Source organism: Hyperolius riggenbachi, chromosome 3 (assembly GCF_040937935.1).
Source record: "Hyperolius riggenbachi isolate aHypRig1 chromosome 3, aHypRig1.pri, whole genome shotgun sequence".
Taxonomy (NCBI): Eukaryota; Metazoa; Chordata; class Amphibia; order Anura; family Hyperoliidae; genus Hyperolius; species Hyperolius riggenbachi.
This window is the reverse complement of record NC_090648.1, coordinates 181,235,122-181,257,541: the sequence shown is the minus strand read 5'-3', so window position 1 is coordinate 181,257,541 and position 22,420 is coordinate 181,235,122. Positions and strand designations below refer to the sequence as shown.

The 22,420-nt window shown below is 41.1% G+C and overlaps 1 protein-coding gene across 3 annotated transcripts in view; it reads left to right on the top strand.

The window, feature by feature from the left end:
• The window catches only part of LOC137563207 (transient receptor potential cation channel subfamily M member 7-like), a 267,700-nt gene that overhangs the window by 147,224 nt on the left and 98,056 nt on the right, over window positions 1-22,420 (top strand). For 2 of the 3 annotated variants that reach the window (XM_068275389.1, XM_068275388.1), the window contains exons 6-15: window positions 1,665-1,789; window positions 1,866-2,037; window positions 2,559-2,733; window positions 6,019-6,142; window positions 8,100-8,172; window positions 11,752-11,852; window positions 14,070-14,204; window positions 19,304-19,357; window positions 20,187-20,318; window positions 22,229-22,351. In XM_068275389.1, coding sequence (XP_068131490.1) covers window positions 1,665-1,789; window positions 1,866-2,037; window positions 2,559-2,733; window positions 6,019-6,142; window positions 8,100-8,172; window positions 11,752-11,852; window positions 14,070-14,204; window positions 19,304-19,357; window positions 20,187-20,318; window positions 22,229-22,351 — 1,214 coding nt within the window. Of the gene's footprint in view, window positions 1-1,664; window positions 1,790-1,865; window positions 2,038-2,558; window positions 2,738-6,018; window positions 6,143-8,099; window positions 8,173-11,751; window positions 11,853-14,069; window positions 14,205-19,303; window positions 19,358-20,186; window positions 20,319-22,228; window positions 22,352-22,420 lie in introns of those variants that run through there. The other variant, XM_068275391.1, reaches the window with a different exon arrangement.

Below are 22,420 nucleotides of genomic sequence, written 5' to 3'. Positions count from 1 at the left end.
GGGTATTTCCGTGTACTTCGGAATGGAAAGCCGCCACAGCGCCCCCGCTGGAGCCAGCAAAGGTAAATATTGAAATGACAGTCGGCACAGTCGCCGGCTGTTCGGAGGGCTGCGGCGAGACCCCCGTGGGACAGAGGACGGCGTGGGAAGCCTCATTAGGATCCGGAGGCTTCCCCCACCCGAGGTGAGTACCCCCCAGGGGATCTTTTGAATGTTACAGAGTCTCTTTAATCTCATTTTTTTTGTTGACTTTAGGTTCACTTTAAGCAGATGTTTTTTTTTCTACTTAAACTTTTTAGAGACCTTGGGCCATATGCAATTCATTTTTTCTTCTGACTTTTCTCCTAGGTGATCATTTTTTTGTATCTACTTTGTAAAATAAGTTTTCAGCATTTTGCAAACTGAAAAAGTACCAAAAGTAGTAAAAAAGAGGACTATCTAAATTATTTTGTGTATTTTCTTGCTTGTGGCTTTAAAGGCATTTTATTGACAAGGTGTGAAAATATCAACTTGGAGAAAACTAAGGAGAAGAAGTGAATTAAATACGGGCCTTTATCGTAACTGAAAATTATAATATCCATTGACGTGCCTGCTAGAGGCCTGCACGAGTTTGATTTTTCAGACCCGCACCCGGAGCCCCGCTACCCACACCCGACCTGCAACCCACTTTCTGGTGAATCTGGTACCCGCACCCGCAGACATGCTACTTGCACCAGACCTGCAATCCAATTAAAACCTAAACGAGTACCTGAACCTGACCCACATTTCGGGTAACAGTGGGTACCCGATCTGATGCTCTGTGTGGGTCTAATCTTTCAGACCCGCCCCCGGCTACCCGCTACCCGCACCCTAACCCCAACCTGCTTTCTGGTGAATCTGGTACCCGCACCCAACCCGAAACCGCAGACCCGCTACCCACACCCGACCCGCAACCCGATTAAAATCAAAATAGGTAACCTGCGGGTAACCGACCAAAGGCCTCTAATGCCTGCAATTGAAAAAGTACCAAAAGGTAAGTGGAAAATACTGTCAATCGATATGCTGGAATCAAAGGACGGGGGCTTTTTTTCATGTTCCTGAGGTACACCTGTAATGTAATGTTGTCATACTTTGATTCAATAAACATTCTTCGTTCTTGTGAAAAGTACAATCAAAATTATTCTGAGTATTTTTTTTGCTTGCTGGTGACTTAAAAGGTATTTTACTGATAAGGTGTGAAACTAAGTTTCTCTCATAGGAAATATTTTTTCATATAATGGATAAAATAACTTTTCAGCACTCTGCAACTGAAAAAGTACCAAAAAGTAGGTGAAAAGGAGTATTTTCTTGCTTGCTGGTGGCTTAAAAGGCATTATATTGATAAGGTGTGGAAATATCACGTAGGAGAAAACTTATGAGAAAAAGTGAATTGAATAAGGGCCCATTGCTCACATTTAATTAACTTTTCTCATAAGTTTTCTCCCAGGAGAAAATTTTTCATCTAAAAAAAAAACGTATCAACACTTAGCAATTAAAAAAATACTAAAAGTAGGAAAATGTATTTTATTGATAAGATGTCACAGTATCTCCTGGGAGAAAACTTAGGATACATGTTTATTTAGTATGGGCCCATGTGTGATTCTAAAGCACACCAATAAATATGTATGTTTCTTTTATAACTGTAGGTGCTGCTGAACATATTGGAGAAGCTCTAAAGGAACACACTATGCACTTGGGCCACAAGGTCTGCACAGTTGGAATAGCACCATGGGGTGTAGTAGATGGTAGACAGGATCTTGTTGGTAAAAATGTAAGTCAAATGTGTCAATTTTTTTATATCCATTTGCCATGTAGTCCTGGACCTCATTATGTTTCCTTATTTGTAGATGATAGTGCCATACCAAACTGTCCTGAACCCTCTTAGTAAACTCCATGTTCTGAATAACCTCCATTCTCACTTTATCCTGGTGGATGATGGAACAGTTGGACGACATGGAGCAGAAATTCTTGTTCGAAAAGAATTGGAGAGTAGAATCTGTCTTCAGCAAATCCATGCCAGTGAGTCACTTTCACATTATATAGCATTTAACTAAACCAGTTGAAGGTCTTCAATATGTGAGAGCTATGTTGTTTGTAAAGATCAAGCACTGATTTTATTTTTATTTTCCAGTGTAGCTTCCCTCTGTTTTGTAAGACAACATTCAGTTCTAAAACAATAGTTTTGCAAAGATTCTCATTTATTCAGGTAATGCTATATACAAAGAAGCTTCAACTGGACATCTTGACACATTTTTCTATTCTAGAAAAATATTTTATGATTGCTACAAAGTAACTTCTTCAATTCAAATGTGTGAAGAGGATTTCAAGACATTTGATAACATTGGTTTAACTTTATGGCAACATTACAGGGTTGTCTTTGACTGTAACATTACATTGATAATATTTCTTCTACTGACAGAAACAAGCTCTTTGTACAATTAATGAGGCATTTTTGTTCATAATAAAAAGAAGTTCACATTTTATGGGTTTTTACTGTGATAGTTGTGTATATATAAACTTCTTAACTTACATTTCCTTAGGGACTGGCAAGAGAATACCTGTTGTGGCTCTCATACTGGAAGGTGGACCCAATACTATCCTAATGGTGTTTGATTATCTTCAACAAAGCCCTCCAGTGCCTGTGGTGGTGTGTGAAGGAAGTGGGAGAGCAGCTGACCTCTTAGCCTATGTGTATAAACTAACAGACAGCCAGGGGTAAGAAAACATTGTGAAATCTAAGCTAAGCAGCTAAAAACTAACATAACTTACGAGATAAGGTAGCATGCAACTGGACACCTGTTAAGAGCTCTAGAACCTAGGTTCTCAATACTTTTTCTCCAGGGGCCACTTATGTTGGGCAAACGGGGTACTTGAACTAGTCACTATCTATCCATTACAGTAAAATTTGCATTAAATATGATACATAAGCACACATGAATACTTTTAGCTAGTTAAAAGCAAACATTAATGTTTAAACCTCATTTGTATACCTTAATGGAGAACGCAAAAAAAAAATCTTGTTGTGTTGATGTGTTACCTATTATTACCAGGGGCGTAGCTAGAAATGACTGGGCCCCATAGCAAAAAAGATTATGCCCCCCACCCGACCTTCCAACCCCTCGGACCTCCCACCCAAACATTTTGTGAGGAAAACTGATTTCCCCACAAAACGCAACCAAATTGTCGGCAGATTTCCACACAATATGCAACCAGATTGTCGGCAGATTTCCCCACAAAATGCAACCAGATTGTTGGCAGATTTCCCCACAAATTGCAACCAGATTGTGGGCAGATTTCCCCACGAATTGCAACCAGATTGGCGGCAGATTTCCCTAAAAAATGCAACCAGATTGGCAGCAGATTTCCCCCAAAAAATGCAACCAGATTGTCTGCAGATTTCCCCATAAAATGCAATCAGATTATCGCCAGATTTCCAGACAAAATGCAATCAAATTGTCGCCAAATTTCACCAACAAAATGCAATCAGATTGTATCCAGATTTCCCCACAAAATGCAGTATATGTAGCCAGGTCTATAGTGGGCTAACATTAATTACCTGGAGGGAGGGTGGTTGGGCAGGCGGGCAGGCACTGCACTGGGTAGGCAGTTAGGTAGCTGGGTGGGAGGGTAGGCAGTTAGGTAACCGGGTAGGCAGATAGGTAGCTAGGTGGCAGGGTAGGCAGATAGGTAGACGGGTGGGCAGTTAGGTAGCAGGGTAGGCAGATAGGTAGCTGGGTGGCAGGGTAGGCAGATAGGTAGCTGGGTGGCAGGGTAGACAGTTAGGTAGCTGTGTGGCAGGGTAGGCAGATAGCTAGCTGTGTGGCAGGGTAGATAGTTAGGTAGCTGGGTGGCAGGGTAGGCAGATAGGTAGCTGGGTGGCAGGGTAGGCAGATAGGTAGCTAGGTGGAAGGGTGGGCAGTTAGGTAGCTGGGTGGGCAGTTAGATCGCTGGGTGGCAGGGTGGGCAGTTCGGTGGGAGGGTGGGCAGTTAGGTAGCCGTGTGGGCAGTTAGGTAGCCTCGGTTAGGCGGCATTAGGCAGCTGGGTGGGTGGGTGGGCGGTTAGGCGGCTGGGTGGGTCAGTGGGTGGACAGTTAGGCGGGTCAGTGGGTGGACAGTTAGGCGGCTGCGTGGGTGGGCGGCTGGGTGGGCGGGTGATTGGGCGGTTAGGCAGCTGGGTGGGTGGTCGGTTAGGGCTGGGTGTGCGGTTAGGCAGCTGGGTGGGTGGCTGGGTGGGCGGTTAGGCAGCTGGGTGGGTGGTTGGTTGGTTGGTTGGGTGGGTGGGTGGTAGGGCGAGTGGTTGGCCAGCTGGATGGGTGGTTGGTTAGGCAGCTGGATGGGTGGATGGGTGGTTAGGCAGCTTGGGTGGGTGGTTAGGCAACTGGATGTGTGGGTGGGTGGGTGATTAGGCAGCTGGGTGGGTGGGTGCTGGTAATTAGGCAGCTGGGTGGGTAATTAGGCAATTGGGTGGGTAATTAGGCGGGTGGGTGGGTAATTAGGCAGCTGGGTGGGTGGGCTTTGTGCTGGTAATTAGGCAGATTGGTGGGTGGGTAATTAGGCGGGTGGGTAATTAGGCAGCTGGGTGGGTAATTAGGCAGAGGGTGGCTAATTAGGCGGGTGGGTAATTAGGTGGGTGATTAGGCAGCTGGGTGGATGGGTGATTGGGCGGGTGGTTTAGTGGGGTAGGGGCCTGACTCCTATCCCCCCCTGCCTCACCTGGGGTCCAGGGTCCCCCCTCTTTTTACGAGCGGCGGTGGGAGGTGCGGCATATTCAGCAGGCTCCGGCGGGGTAATCAGCCGCTAGAGGTTCAGATGCCCCCGGGCTACGGTGTCTCCTCTGTATGCCGCGCGCAATAAACCAGGAAGCAGTGCGCGCGGCATACAGAGGAGACAGCGTAGCCCGGAGGCAGCTGGACCTCTAGCGCCTGATTACCCCGCCGGAGCCTGCTGAATATGCCGCACCTCCCACCGCTCGTAAAAGGAGGGGGGCCCGCCGAGGTGAGGGAGGGGGGCGGGTGATAGGGGGGGGGCGGCAGGGCTGTTTAATAAAAATTAAAAAAAAAAAAAAAAGTCATCTCAGGCAGCTGCGGGCCCCCTGTGACTTAGGGCTGCAGCGGGGCCCCATAGCAACGCTATGGCTGCTATCCCCATTGCTACACCACTGATTATTACTATTATTTATTGTATTTTTAAAGCACCATCATATTATGCAGCAATGGACAATAAAAAGGGATACATACAATGGTAACAAGGGATCACAGACAACAACTGTAAAACAAGGTTATACAAGGCAAACATGGTACAAGATACATGATCATGTTATTAGGGAGCTAGTTACAGAGATCCAGTAATTCAAGTCCGAGGCGGACCATGGGAAGGTGCACATAATGGGGAGCATGATGAGTGTATATCAAAACTGCAGCTAGATAATCATACTGTGGCTCCATTTCACATTGAAAAATGACATATCTGACAAACAGTTATGTATAACTATATGCACACAACATAACCAATTGATCTGATGACAAGTAGCATCTGTCAAACATGAAATATGAGCAACTGTGCAGAAATATAAAACGCACACAATAACCAATAATCAGAATAACCAAAACAGAGAGGAAAAAAAAAAGCATAAATTCTACTATTCATGCAGTCCAGGTCTTAGTAAATACAGTTCTCAAATCTCTTATGGTGTTTGGTTCAAATACCCTTCATACTCCAAGGAGATTTGTTAAACTATAGAGTTTAAAACTTACGAAAACAATCATTTAAATGCTTTAATCTGACTGAATTAATTAAATGCATATTTAATTTTGTATAGATTTATTATTTTTATTGGATCTTAATTATCATCAAATTATTGCAATGGAATCGTGTGCTCAGCAGCATTAGGAGTTATAAAAGGTACCTCGTTCTTTCGCCATACCATGACCTGGAGGAGTTAAAATCTCCAGTGAAATAAAAACTATATCATAATGCTATCTGTCCATTGCTTATTTCTAGTATTCTGCTGGAAGGCTCACATACTGATGTTCTTGCCACCATAAAGAAAACATTTAGCCTCAATCAGTCGGAAACTGTCCACATGTTCCAGACATTAATGACGTGCATGAAGGCCAAGAACTTGGTGAGTTTGCTGCTTTTTTCTACTATTTTTCCCATAACAATGTCTATGACTATGTTATTTGTGAGAAGTATCAAAATAAAGTCAGAAGCACATGAAGACAACACATGTAGGTTCCAAAAGTCATAGAGATTGACACAGATGTCATACACAAAATAGAAGTAAGCTAAGCTTCAGAAATATTGGTTAATGTAGCCCAGGCATGGGCAAACTTAGCCCTCCAGCTGTTAAGGAACTACAAGTCTCACAATGCATTGCAGGAGTCTGACAGCCACAGTCATGACTCATAAAGGCAAATGCATTGTGGGACTTGTAGTTCCTTAATAGCTGGAGGGCCAATTTGCCCATGCCTGATGTAGCCATTCATCTTATTAAGTGACCACAAAGGAGGCCTGTGAGGTCAAAGTCAAAGGATTTAATGTGTCTCTTTGGAACTTTCATCTGTTTCTCATAGCAACAGTATTAATTTGTTAAAGGCAGGTGTAGTGTTTCTGTTAGCAGTCAGAAGGGTTATGGGTTTTAAGGTTAATTTGAGATATTCGTCAAAGGAGAATATTAGGGTTATGTGTAGGTTAGACTGGAGGAATCGTTTTATGTTTGGTTGTGGGCTGGAATTGGGATAGGGGTCATCTAAAGTAAATCAAATTAAGAAATATAAGGATTAGTTGAATTAAAAATGTCTCTTTGTCATATGCTGGTTGACTTTTTCTGTAGGGAGTCATCTAGATTTCATAAGAATTTTATTTTAAAATAACCATGTCCATTGTTTTCCCCTGTAACACTGTACAAAAATAGATCATTATTATTATGCATTTATATATTACTGACATTTACCACTTTACAGTGTAGAGTGGTTAAGTTACGGTATGTCATTATTCTCTAAGGGTCTTAGAGAAGCTCAGAATCAAATTCCTACTAGTGTCATTAGCCCTCTTCACTCAGGCTGTGCTACTGAGTGGTGTACACAGCTAGGCATTGGTGCTAGCTTCAGTAGAGTATGGAGCAGCATGCCCTATTCAGTACAGGCTGCCCATCTCTCTCCACCAAAGAAAATGTATATAGATGCATTTTTTATATGGTACCACAGGTGGCGTGAACAAGCCTTTATAACTTATTGGACAGCCTGAGCAGTGGCAGGGAAGAGATGGAGCAGAGTGTTTAGCACTGCTTTGCACTTATTTTAGTGTGAGTATTGTGTGTCATTGAGCGAGTTCAGGCCACTGCAGTGACATGGCAGTGTGTCTCCAAAAGCCAGTGGAGAGCAATCTAGAATCCCCAAAGTAAATTATTGTGGAAGACCTCCAAAAATGGCCTCACAAAATGAAAAAGGCCTCCAACAATCATCAAGTATGATTGTTTCAGGCAACCTTTATTGCCTGTGCACGTGGGCATTAACTCATGCATTTTTGCCAACACAGGTCATACTGCACAATATGCACAATATACTCCATAATATGGTGCTACCACTAGCTCAAACCATAGGTCTGATCTATGTACTGTACCAAATCTCACCGAATCTCTGCAAAGTACTACATCTCAGTTAATGACTGTAAACATTGCAAATTAGATGCTCACTCGTTATTTTGAAAAGCTCAAGTAAACAAAGCAAAATGGTTGATATGACAGATTGTTTTAGAGTAAATTACAAACATGTGAAATGTGAGCACCTGATATACAACAAAAATATGACAAGAAGCTGAGTATCACACTTATGGTACCTACACGATACACTAAAAAAAGTTCGATTTTCCCGTTTTTTCGACCAAATCGATCAACAAAAAAATTTAAACGATTATCCCATTTTTTTTTAATACAAATTTTATCAGACATGTTGGAAAAATCTGTATATTCGATCTAACGGAATAATCGAACAAAATTATCTAATCGCAAAAAATTGTACTAAGTATGGGTACCATTAGTCTGATGTTTTATTAATCTCATGATTATTTTTATGTTCCAGATAACACTATTTCATGCTGGGCCTGAACAACAAAAGGATATTGATGTTGCAATCCTTACATCTCTTTTGAAAAGCAAGTATATATATTAAAGCTTGCTTACTTGCAGGTTGAGTGACTCTCTTCTGCTGTTGGAATGGAACTAATACAAATAGATTGTGAACTGAAAGTCTCAGGTGCCCACTAATAATACAATGTTTTTTTTTGTACAATCTTAGCAAATCTCTGTAGTAGAAGGGTAAACTGAGTGAATATACTTTGAACAGATATATTAGGTTTTCCCTCGTATTACACAGAAATTGTAAGATTGTGCAAAAAAAGATTGTATGATTAGGGTCCACCTTTATGGTGCCCACACATGGTACAATTTTTTCTTTTTTTTTTTTTTTTTTTGACTAGATAATTTTGTTCGACTTTTTCGTCAGATTGAATACAAAGATTTTTCCAACACGTCTGATCGGATTTTTATTGAAAAAACGGGATAATCGATTCTTTTTTCTTGATTGAAAAAAGAGTCTTTTAACCTCCTCAGCGGTATGGACGAATATACACGTCCATCACCGCCGGAGGTCGCCGCTCAGGCCCTGCTGGGCCAATTTTAATGAAATAAAAAGCAGCACACGCAGCCGGCACTTTGCCAGCCGCGTGTGCTGCCTGATGGCCGCCGCTCTGCGGCGATCCGCCGCGAGCAGCGGCGAAAGAGGGTCCCCCCAGCCGCCCGAGCCCTGCGCAGCCGGAACAAAAGTTCCGGCCAGCGCTAAGGGCTGGATCGGAGGCGGCTGACGTCCATGACGTCACTCCGCTCGTCGCTATGGCGACGATGTAAGCAAAACAAGGAAGGCTGCTCATTGCGGCCTTCCTTGTTTATTCTGGTCGCCGGAGGCGATCAGAATGACGCTTCCGGAGCGCCCTCTAGTGGGCTTTCATGCAGCCAACTTTCAGTTGGTTTATTTAAAAAAAAACCTCCCGCAGCCTCCCTGGCGATCTTAATAGACCGCCAGGGAGGTTAAACCTTCGTTCGATTTGATAGTTTTGGTAGAATAAACAGGAAAATTGAATGTTTTTATTGTACCGTGTATGGGCACCTTTAGAGTGATTTTTGTTTTAAATATACTTTTTTTTAAATATACTTCTTTAATTTATTTACAGTGCTAATTGTCAAAAAAAACCCTCATTGTCATATTTGTAATTTAGAATTATACAAATTCATGTTTTCATCTTTGTATGGAACATTACCTGCTGGTGGGACCATGGGAACATTTTTGCTTTACTAGTGTAGTAGCGGTATTGTACTGTGTTAGCCATCAGTAAAAGCAAGAAGTTTTGAATACGGATGATACCATTTATTGGCTAACTTTAAACTACTTTAAGTTAGCCAATACTTGGTACCACCCTGATTTTACTGGTGTTGTAAATGAGGGCCTTATTCAATTCACTTTCTTTCCTAAGTTTTCTCCAAGGAGATAATTTTGCATCTTTTGTTTGGAATAACTTATCAGCAATTTAATTGAAAAAGTACCAAAAAGGCAAAATTATTATTATTAGTATTTTCTTGCTTGTGAGGGCTTAAAGAGAGCCCGAGGTGGGCTATAAAATAAAATAAAAAATGTAGGCTACCTGAGCCAGGGGGGTGAGCGGATCAGGTAGCCACAAAAACCGCCGCTCCCCACCGCTCTTGTAGGCCGCAATGGCCCACTTTCACTTTTATGACCTCCAAGTCACGACTCTGGAATGAGAGACTGTCTCTCATTCACAGCGTGCAGGGAGGTGGGGGAAGCGGCAAAGAGCGTGTACAGGGAGAGAGAGCTGCCCAATGGCAGCTCTGGAAACCCTGTAGGAATGCCCCTGGTGGGCATTTAGAACAGGGAATCCCTCTCCCCTGTGTTTACCTCTGAGATGGTGACAAATAATGTTGACAATCTTGGGGAGCTATAGCACGGCGGTTGGTGGGACAGAGAGAGGTGGTGGGGGGACACATAGGCATGTCAAGAGGCAGAGAACATGCCTCTGTGTCCCATCTGCCCCCCCCCCCCCCCCCAAGAACCACCTTTTCTTTAAAGGACATTTTATTGATAAGAAAATATCAACTAGGAAAAAAAGTGAATTGGATCAGGCCCTTAGTGTCTAATATTACATGACCTATTAACCCTCCAGGCGGTTCGGGGTAAGCCGCGCAGGAGGATTTCTCAGGCCCTGGGCCGATTTGCAAAATCTGCTCTGCGCCGATTCACCGCTACCCGCCGCACCCCCCCGCCCCCCCAGACCCCTTGCGCAGCCTGGCCTATCAGCGCCAGGCAGCGCTGAGGAGTGGATCGGGACTCCAGATGACGTCACGACGTCAATGACATCATCACGATCGTGGCCATGGCGACGGGAAAAGCCCTCCAGGAAATCCTGTCCTTTGAACGGGATTTCCAGATCGCCGGAGGCGATCGGAGCGGGTGGGGGGATGCCGCTGCACAGCGGCTATCATGTAGCAAACCCTAGGCTCGCTACATGATTTAAAAAATTTAAAAAATTTAAAAAAAACTGCTGCGCTGCCCCCTGGCGGTTTTTAATAGACCACCAGGAGGGTTAACTAAGGTGACAAGGTAGGGGAAGTAGTGTGGTCATGAGGTTCTGTTGTACATGTTATGTAACATATCTTAAGGCATTTCCAGTGATAGCTGGTGTAGGTATTATAACTCATACAGCAAATCTAAATTGACTTCTTTGAGGTGGCAAATTGTAACCACTTCATAGCAGACCACTCTAAGTTTGCTGGATCTCATACAGTTACTGTAGACTAATCTTTACTAAAAAGCAGTAAAACAAGACCCATTTCCATTTGCATACCTTTCATTCATAATGTGTTTTACTATCCTATTGAAAAATATACATTCATTTAAAATAAGTACTAAATATAAAATAAATTACATAATACGTAAATTAATTATACATTCTATTTAAAATGCTTTTTTGATTATAACAAAAATGACTTATTTCTCATAATACATTGACTATGTACATCTTTATAAACAATCTTTCTGTTCAAAAGGCTTTGCAACAAACTATATTTTTAATTGTTCTGTTGTGTCTAAGGGCCGTTTCCACTTGTGCGGTGCGAATCGCCGCAGTAAAAATTTGCGTGCGGATGCGAATTTCACATGCGGATGTATGCAAATTTTCATGCGAATTCGCATGAAAATTCGCATGAATGACGCTGTATGCGAATTTAACCATGGCAGTGCCGGTGTGCATTTCCATTGATTTCCATGCGAATTCGCATGAAAATTTGCATACCAATCCCTATTAAATACATTAGCGGCGATTCGCATGCATTCCACACGCAGGCGAATTCTGAGGGCTCTGCCGTGCAGAAAAATCCTGCACAGAAAAACGCTCAGGAAAACTGACAAGTGGAAACAGGCCCATCCACTTGTATTGACTGTGCGAATCTGCATGCAGGAAACGCATGCAGATTCGCGATAGTGGAAACGGGCCCTAAATCTAGGGATGGTCAATAATATGCAAATAATTCTGAGTTTGGTGCAGATTTTATGCTAATTTTTATGCACATTTAAGCTACTTGAAATGATTTGCATATCATTGACCATCCTCTTCTATTTAAATATATTATATCAAAATCTATATGTAATTTTCTGTTTCATTTAGGTACAAATATGTCTCATTATGATCAGCTTGTTCTGGCCTTGGCTTGGAATAGAGTAGATATTGCCAAAAACTACATTTTTGTACCTGGACAACAATGGATGGTAGGTCAATCTTTCTTAGTGTCATTCATTTATTTTATATTACAATGAAGAAGTTTTTAAAACTCACTTCAACTCAAATCCTTTTATTTACTAGATAAAGTACAGTTTTATTAACCGTATTTTCTCCTGTCACTATAATTTCACTTCCCATCAATCGCGACACTACAGGAAGTGATGACATTTCAGTAACACATATAGAGATTCTGGTAGACCAGAATAAACGTTTTAATACAACCATATAAAAGTGTATATATTGCTCCTGTGGCCTTCGTTGGGGTTGTTATTACAGAAATTCATCCAATATCCATGTTTGGTACTGAAGGAGGTGTTTTCTAATTTCTCCCTGACATACCGTAGTTATTGGATGGATGGTTGAATTTAATACAACTTTTCAGGGATGTGTCTTCCCATCTTCTGGCTAAAACTGGAGCTTAATTTGATAGAGATTACTTTAAGATATTGGAGTACATATGTCCCGGCCACTTGTAATTTGGGCGCAGGGAGTAGCCAAAATACAGCTCTCCCTGTGCTAGCTAATCTTGAGTATATATAAAAATATATTCCCCTGATAATTACCTAATTTTTTGGCCCCGTAGTTTGAAGTACAGCTTTTGCCGGCCCCCAAATTATGGTGCTTTTATCCCTAATCCGGGATGCACCGCTATAGCCGTAATTAACATTACAGCCTATGGCGACGCCAAATCTATATAAAGAAAGCTATAACACGCACACCTTGTATTTTAGGGTGCCACTAATGCGGCACTGAAATGACCTGTCTTGCAGTTTATGTAACTGTAGTTTGCCCCACTTTCTAAATTCTATGTAAAGTAAATTTGTTTCAGCAATGTACCTTGTAAGGTAAACGCATGTTACAAATGATGAGAGAAATACTTTCCAGCTTTCTGTTTGTTTTTTGTCTGAGAGCTTTTGAATTCATGTTTGAAATCTCTGACTTTTAAAGTAGTTAGCTAACTGCCTCGGCAGAACAGCTACTTTGTAAACACAGAATCTTAACCCTATGTCTGCTTCCATGAAACCAAGAAGTAGACACACTGCAGATTCATTGCAGGATTTGTATTAGTTGTAACAAAGTAAGGTTTTTCTTTAAAGGTTTCTTATATTTAAATGCAGAGAGGAAGTTCTGAGTTCAGGTTTCTTGTCACAACTAGAGAAACTAGAACATAGTATCATGTTATTTGGGTGAGGTGTCGGAAGGCGTAAAGAGAGAAATCAAACCTGTAACATTTTTCATGGCAGTAAACTGATGGCCTAGCTGTATAGTATTTAGTCTCTCCACCTTGGCAGTGCAGACTGCTGAAATAAACCAAGATCTGCTGAACCCCATTGAGTTTTGGTGTTTTGTTAGACTTCATCATTAGGAACACCACCAGTCAGGAGTCAAGTACCATGGCCAGACAGGAGTCAAGTGAGGAGATGAAAAGGAGTTCATAGTTGAGTGCATAGTCAGATTCTCATCTAAGTATGGGGACTCACCAGGGCTAGAGTAGAGCCCTGTGTGTGACAGCAGCCTGTGCTGTTGAGGTAGTAAGAGTAGAAGTAGGGTGCAACCTTACTGCAATATGAGTTTGGTAGCTAGAACATCACAGCCAGAATCCAAGAGCATAGTTGAGAGAGCAGAACATGTTTACGGGCCAGGGTCTGTATGGTCTATCCACCTGGTGCTTGCTCCTGCCGCATCACCTTGTCCTGGCATCCCTATGCACTTAATGAAACCTGCTCACGTAACCCTTGGCATGTGCTGTTAGATCCTCCAGTGACATGACTCACAGGAGGCCCCACGCTAATCAGAGGAAGCAGGGAGCTCAGTAGCGGGACAGGTGAGTGAGTGACTCTTTAAAATGGCCTGCAGAGTTTACTTTGTCATGTTATTAATGTGATTTATTAAATGTTAAGCTCCTGTATCTTTTTACTTGGATAGTGTGTGTGTGTGTGTGTGTGTGTGTGTGTGTGTGTGTGCGTGTGCGTGTGTGTGCGTGCGTGCGTGCGTGCGTGTGTGCGTGTGCGTGTGTGCGTGCGTGTATTAATGAACTATGAGGGAACAGAGACCAATGTTGATTGAGGTGAGGGAAGGTCCAGGTCCAAATTCCACATAGAGGCCAAGAGGAATGTAGCTACGCTACTCAAAATACTGGTAGAATCTAAATGTTTTAAAATAAAAGTGTTCTTCTTAAGTATATTTAATCTTTTATTTCACAGACAAAGCCTTTGGAACAAGCCATGCTAGATGCACTTGTAATGGACAGGGTTGACTTTGTCAAGCTCCTTCTAGAAAATGGTGTCAGCATGCACAAGTTTCTTACAATTCCCAGGCTTGAAGAATTGTACAATTCAGTAAGTTAATTTTTTTTTTTAATATAAATTGAATTAGAAATGTGTGCATAGTACACATTGAAAGCATACTTAATCAATCTGTTCTGGGTGCTCATGGTTAACAAAGGGCTTATACAAGTGTGCAACTTTAGTTGCCCAAAACTATCATGCATTATTGTCTTCAGGTACCTTTGCAAAATGTGTACCAATATTCCCACAAGCTTGCCAGCTGTTTGCTAGGATTACCCACTAGTCCTAGTGGACTAGAGGAGCTGTCAGCCATACTATCTCAGAAAAAATCCACATATATAAGTAAATACTTGCTCTACTTACATAACAAATGTATTGCACAGCCCACGTTTTGATTTTAGTGATTTTTCTATAATAAAAAAGAGAAAATACTTAGTAGTCTCCATTTTAACTGTCTATCTTGAAGCCAATCCTGATGTCATTTCCTCCCTTACTTTCCTCTGCCTGATTGTGTGTGCATTGCCCACCCTCCTACCAGTCTTCAGGCACTCCCACCCAGCTCTGCAATAGAAAGTGCATGTCTCAGCATGATAAATATTGGCTGATCACAGAGGAACAGAGGTGTGGCAGGGGAAAGCAGGGGGGGGGGTGGGGGAGAGAGGCTTCAGCCAATCAGGCTGCATTAGTTATGTCTGATAGGAAAGTTAAAGAAGCAAAAAAAACATAGTCCCCCTGCTGTGTGACGATGCCATCAATCTAGTTTCTGCTTGACAGAAATCGTAAAGCCCAAGCTTCTGGGAGAATGGTGTCTGTATTTTTGACACCTTCGTGCAGAGCAGCAAAAGGCACAGATCTTATCAGAGTCTCTCAGGAAGCAGCTGACCTACTGTGACCCATTCTTCATATCTTCATATTTCTTCACATTTTCTTCATAATTCATGGCATAGCAAGTCTCTATGTTTATTTAAAGAAAGTAACACGCACACCAGCACAATTTTGTATGCAAAAGTGTATTAACTAATTGGTACAGCAATAATCATACAATAAATACAGAGATCACTAGCAGGGATTAAATTGATGTACAACAAGATAGCAGTAACAACAGTATCAAAAAGACTATAGCAAGTCTCTATGCCCATCAAATCTGCACAGGTTGTGGGATTCCGCATGGCGCTGGTTCTGAGAGGTTTCCTGACCAGTTGGACTCCCAGAACTGGAGTAAGACCGTTTTAAAGTAACCCTTTAATACCGCAGGGGTCTGACCCCTCAAGTTTGATATCATTGTTATCGATAAATGTTGACTGACGTAAAAATGTTATTAGATTTAACATAACCTGTACGGTTTTGGAGATAGGACACCTATCATGATTTAGGTATATTTCTGTCTCCATGAGAAGGGGCTGGCTCATCTCAGGTTCCAAGAGGTGTGTGATCCCCGCCCTCACTCCTCCTTGATGAAGTGAGGGGTATAACTTGGCAGAGTTCTGAAGCTCTGTGTCCAAAGTCCATCATCTAAATCTGACGTCGAAGTAACATCAAATCAACAGTCAGCTGGACACTGGCAAAATCACTTGGATTATTTCCTAAAAAGAGCATGGCAATCGGCCATCTTGAACTTTCTCCAAAGATTTGCAGTTTCCGCATGGACTACCAATAACAGTATTTGAACTGCATATTAAGACATTCTGTTTCCTTTTCATCTCTCCTCTTTTTCTATTAACCCAATCTGTTCTGCCAGTCCCAGAAAGGTATATTTAGCTGTGGGTTAAAGTATACTGTGTGTATGTTGTTTTAGAATAAAACTAATGATTTTATCGTTCAGTCTTGTGCTTGTTCTGGTCATCTGATTGTTGCTACAAAGAATCTGACCTCCAGAGAATCATACTACCACATTGTTTTATTAGTTCCTTATAAATTGTTAATTTGCTAGCTAGGTTGTAAATAACCGTTTTTTCCTTCTAGGATTAGCTAGTACTCCGATTTCCTTCAGGAAATCGATAACTTTAGTTTATCGATTGTACATACAACGTCACGTTGCTCACAGTCTTCAAGCCTTGACTTAAAGTGACTATTCCCTTAACGGTGACTGGAGCATGTTGGACGTGATTGGGCTGGCTGCCATATTATGATAGCGTTGGGGTCTCTTCGCCCTTTCAAATCGGAGAGTGGCAGTGAAATTACCCGATTTCCAGCGTGAAATCGATATTTCTTAGTTTACCAGTTGTACATACAATTGGGATTGTACATGTATGGGCACCTCCAACCAATCTTAAACGTTTACTACGCACACAGTGAATCTGCCTCCAGAAGTCTCTAGTGCATGAGACCTGCATGGCAACAGTGGCCTAGTAATACAGGATTGGTGAGCGATTGTCACATTACATATTGTCGACAGCATTGCGGCCAATCTTTAGCGTCAGTCTGTTAATCGTACTTCCAACCATCGGAGGTAACTATTCCCCGATTGGTAACGGGAGCAGATTAGATGGGATTGGCACGCTCTGTCACATTACTACCTTCTGATGATCCAGCAACCGGTCTTTTATAGATGGGATTGCAGGGCTGGATTGTCACACCTGAGGCCTCTACAGATGCAGTACAAGAAAATTTTGTACTGCGTCTGTGCAGCCACAGTGCTATTTGTCTAGTTAAGTGAATAATTGGATGTGACCCACGGCAAGGAATGGAGGGGGCTACAGTGATGGCGTGGGACTTGTGTGACACTTTTTGTTTTTTTAAATGGCCACACAGCCACTTTAAGGTACAGTTTTCAGATAGTAGTGGAGTTAACCATGGGAAACAGGCTCTAACAACTGTTAAGCCAAATCAGCATATGAAAAATGCAGTTTAGCTCTGGCTTGGATCCCTGTACATCTCTTTAGAAAGGGGATTGGAGAAAGCAGAGGACCTGCTGTTTCACGGGACTACAATGGCAATAAACCAAGAAAATGTAACCCTGTTAATAAATGATCTCATGAACAGGTTAACCTACAAGATGATAGAGTCAGAATATTCCTGCTTGATCTGACTGCAAACAGCCAGATTACCCAACATTCACCTGTACAGGGTCTTCTAAAAAAATTAGCATATTGTGATAAAGTTCATTATTTTCTGTAATGTACTGATAAACATTAGACTTTCATATATTTTAGATTCAAATACACACAACTGAAATAGTTCAAGCCTTTTATTTTTTTAATATTGATGATTTTGGCATACAGCTCATGAAAACCCAAATTTCCTATCTCAAAAAATTAGCATATTTGATCCAACCAATAAAAGAAAAGTGTTTTTAAAACAAAACAAGTCAACCTTCAAATTATTATGTTCAGTTATGCACTCAATACTTGGTCGGGAATCCTTTTGCAGAAATGACTGATTCAATGCGGCGTGGCATGGAGGCAATCAGCCTGTGGCACTGCTCAGGTGTTATGGAGGCCCAGGATGCTTCGATAGCGGCCTTAAGCTCATCCAGAGTGTTGGGTCTTGCGTCTCTCAACTTTCTCTTCACAATATCCCACAGATTCTCTATGGGGTTCAGGTCAGGAGAGTTGGCAGGCCAATTGAGCACAGTAATACCATGGTCAGTAAACCATTTACCAGTGGTTTTGGCACTGTGAGCAGGTGCCCGGTCGTGCTGAAAAATGAAATCTTCATCTCCATAAAGCTTTTCAGCAGATGGAAGCATGAACCCACTTTTGAACCAGAAACAGCGGCAGAAGCGAGTGACCTGGGCTACAGAGAAGCAGCACTGGACTGTTGCTCAGTGGGCCAAAGTACTTTTTTTCAGATGAAAGCAACTTTTACATGTAATTCAGAAATCAAGGTGCCAGAGTCTGGAGGAAGACTGGGGAGAGGGAAATGCCAAAATGCCTGAAGTCCAGTGTCAAGTACCCACAGTCAGTGATGGTCTGGGGTGCCATGTCAGCTGCTGGTGTTGATCCACTGTGTTTTATCAAGGGCAGGGTCAATGCAGCTAGCTATCAGGAGATTTTGGAGCACTTCATGCTTTTATCTGCTGAAAAACTTTATGGAGATGAAGATTTCATTTTTCAGCACGACCTGGCACCTGCTCACAATGCCAAAACCACTGGTAAATGGTTTACTGACCATGGTATTACTGAACTCAATTGGCCTGCCAACTCTCCTGACCTGAACCCATAGAGAATCTGTGGGATATTGTGAAGAGAAAGTTGAGAGACGCAAGACCCAACACTCTGGATGAGCTTAAGGCCGCTATCGAAGCATCCTGGGCCTCCATAACACCTGAGCAGTGCCACAGGCTGATTGCCTCCATGCCACGCCGCATTGAAGGAGTCATTTCTGCAAAAGGATTCCCGACCAAGTATTGAGTGCATAACTGAACATAATTATTTGAAGGTTGACTTTTTTTGTTTTAAAAACACTTTTCTTTTATTGGTTGGATCAAATATGCTAATTTTTTTAGATAGGAAATTTGGGTTTTCATGAGCTGTATGCCAAAATCATCAATATTAAAACAATAAAAGGCTTGAACTACTTCAGTTGTGTGTATTTGAATCTAAAATATATGAAAGTCTAATGTTTATGAGTACATTACAGAAAATAATGAACTTTATCACAATATGCTAATTTTTTTAGAAGACCCTGTATATAGCTTGAAACAGTGACAAAAATGGTGTATCAAGTTACCAGAGTATTTTTTTTCTTTAATCTGGTGGACTTGTTTGCATTTCACATGATGTACTTAGACAGAAAGCAGAGCATTTACATTGTTGGTAAAATAGCGCACTCAGGTTCATATACGGTAAGCTGATAAGTCAACTGCAAATTCTAGACTTGTGGAATACTGCAGTACATTAATTTTTTCCATTTAAATGCAGACCATTCTTGGGACACCTACAGATGTGACAATTCATAAGATACAGCCAGATCACCCTGCCCACAGAAATGAATACACAGGTGGTAAAATAAGAAAGGCACTGAATCAAAAGTGTTCAAAAACCCTCACAATACTGATTTTACATTTTTTTTATACAAGCCCCTGTTGTCAAGAATTATTAATCCATGTCAGATTTTTTTTTAATGTTTTGTCCTGAGGTTGTCTTTAAGGTATTTACAATAACATATAAGTGAAAGCCAATTATGTAAACACCTTTGCTTTGCTGTAGGCTCAAGACACAAGTAGAGACACCCTTCGACACCTTATCCAAGAAGTCAAGAAGGTAATGATCCATCTTATTTACTATGAGTTTTCTTCTGCACTGCAATCCATCTCTCCCCCAAATTGTCTTTGGTCATGGGTTTAATAAAGCAGAACTTCAGCCCAATTACTGCATTGCGCTCTTAAAAATGTAGCAGACATGCATATTAATCAGAAAAGAGCCTTCACACACTCAACCTCAAATAAAAAACGCATATTCACCAGGGGGTCGACCAGGACACCCTGACCCCAAAGTACAAAATCCACCGAGTAGTAAAATTGATCTAGACTTAAACAGCAGTTTGCTTTATTCCATACTCATGGTACCAGAATTACAACAACAGAACATTTTGGTCACCAAGACCTTTGTCAAGATACCTTATCATGAAGTATCTAAATCTGGTAAGCTGCTGACATATGAGGTGTAAGTAAATTAAAGAAGAGGACACAGAGAGTGATCTCTTTTATGTATTTGTGAGCAGTGTGTTTGGACTGGTGTGGGAGACCAGTGGAAAAGGCTATTACTGGGAGAAACTAAATTAGCATATATGCTTTAATAATGCTAATATTTGTGTAGTGCTTCTCGCCTGTCGAAATCAAAGCACTTGAGAGCTACAACTACTGAAGTCGTGTTCAGTCGGCCATTCTAAAGTACTAGGGAGTTAATTTAGCTACTTTTAAGACTAATATATATTAAGCTTTATTTGAAATACTTGGGAAAATATTTACTTAACTAAATAAAATAACTTTCTAACTCTTTGCACTTATTCTTATTACCAACATGTGAACTTAAGTTACATAACATATATTGTTTAGTTATGTTTAGTTATGATCCATTATTATTTTTTTAGGGCAACCTATCAGCACGGTACAAGCTCACCCTATTGGATGTTGGACTTGTTATAGAATATCTCATGGGTGGAACATACAGATGCAGCTACACGAAGAAACATTTCAGAAGAATGTATAAACTTCTCAGCCAGGTAATTTCTGACTGTCATTAGAGATGATCGAATTTAATCTGATTCAGTTCAGCCCAAATTCATCAAATTAACCCCAACATTTAACAAAAACTCCCTTTAGTTCTGTAGATTCTCAAGTATAAGTTAACGTGTATGTCTTCAGGCATGAATGTATTTTCAGTTTAGCAAATAGGACACCTGGCAATGCCACATAAGTAAATTGTGGTACAATGCTGCCACTGAGGTTGGTCTTAACAGGAAATGGACAGAAAGATGGGCTCGTCGTTGTTACGTGGCAATGCTTAGAAAGGTGGGGATTTTTGGAAATGTATGTGCAGAAACTGGCATACAAATAGCAGAGATTATATATTTAAAAAAAACATTTCTAGAGGTGTACCTTGGATGAGATTGGCAGTACTAGCTACATTTATGTTGCAGTTCTCAATGGAGACTCTTATAAAGAAGAATATGGTTTAAAGTTTAAACCAATAAGTGAATAAATATATTTTTCAAATGTAAAAACTTTCAACATTTGAAAAACATATGTATTCACTTACTTTTATTGATTTGGTTATTGCTTTTGCTGGTGTCTATATGCAATTCTGTAAAAATCTAACATTAATGCGTTTGCAGTATGTGATAGCCTTATAAATCAAGTGCTCCAAAGCTTTCCTGCTCTTTGCTGTAAGGTTATTTAAAAAAGCCCCCCTATACTATGTTTTTCCAGAAATGCTGTTTTGAAAGCACCATTAGAAAGGAATTACATGCATGCACCACAGACAAAGGTCTTTACTAAATTCTGGACAGTCTGAGTTTTTTTTTTTTTTTAATCTTCCTGTGATCAAAACTGCAATTACATATCTGCTAATGTACTGACCATCCAGCATTTTCTACTATGTTGCATTATGAACCAGATGAGGTTTACAGCTTATTTTCAGGTCATACCAAGTATTATTTTTTTTTAAGTCCATGTTTTCTAGTTTCCTACTAGTAATCCTCTGGAACAATGGAGATTATTTAGTAAATTAGGCATACCTGCATGGTGAGAGTTATTTGCATGACTCCGCCCCATGGTTACTGACAGTAATCTTTCATTGTCATTGTAATTCCCAATATGTAAAGGTGGTAAATAGTCTGTTGTGCTGTCTTGAAGATGGTGACAGTGTTGCTAACCCATTTTAGGTTATTGTAGATTGTGGACCCAATAAATTTGAATGCCTCTACTTGGGTAATTGTAGATTTATTTATGATTAGGGGGAAGGGCTGGGAAGGTTCCAAGTTGTTGCTGCTTCACCAGGAAGAAGGCTGCCCCTCTACATGCCTGTGTGCAGGCTCATTCCTGGTTTTATATGAGACCAACTAGTATTGTGTCATAGGTAAACTTCAAAACCTTTACAGATCTGTAGAGATGCAGTCATTCATGTACAGTTATATAGTGTATAGTTATATAGTGGTGGGGAGAGCTTGAGATGTACTTCCCCGTCTAACCCGCTGACTCTTGACAATCAGGAAGTTATCCATTTGCAGATGGGTTCAAGTATGCTAAGTTGGGAGAGCTTGCTGTGTAACAGCGATAGTATTGTAGTGTTGAATGCAGAACTGGTATCCACAAATACAATTCTGGCATAAGTTCCAGAACTGGTGACTCCAGGCACTCTAGTATATAACGTGGACACATGTTGACAGCATCATCTGCAGACCTTTAGACCTACATGCAAATTGCAGAGCATCCAGTAGGGGATCTGTGATGGATTTCAGATAAGTCAGGATCAGCTGTTAAAAGTGTTTCCCCAATAGTCAGGTGTATTGTCAGATCTCAGAAAACGTGATATGATAGAAATGTTCCTATAGAAAGGAGTAAGTTAATCAAAACGTGTAGCAGAATAATACAGTTTTGCTAATTATTTATTTATGGTAATTTCTGATTTTAGCCCTCAAACCAAAAAAATCAAGGCAACTCTTCAAAAGGTGATGATTCGTTGGATAGGATAGGAAGGATAGAGAAAATAAGGCACAACCAGTTCCTTCAAACTGCCTCTCCCTACCAGCCTAAGGTACTCATGGACTTCCCTAAGTCAAGCATGTTGACTTGAAAAGCCAATAGCATACATTGATAATTGTTT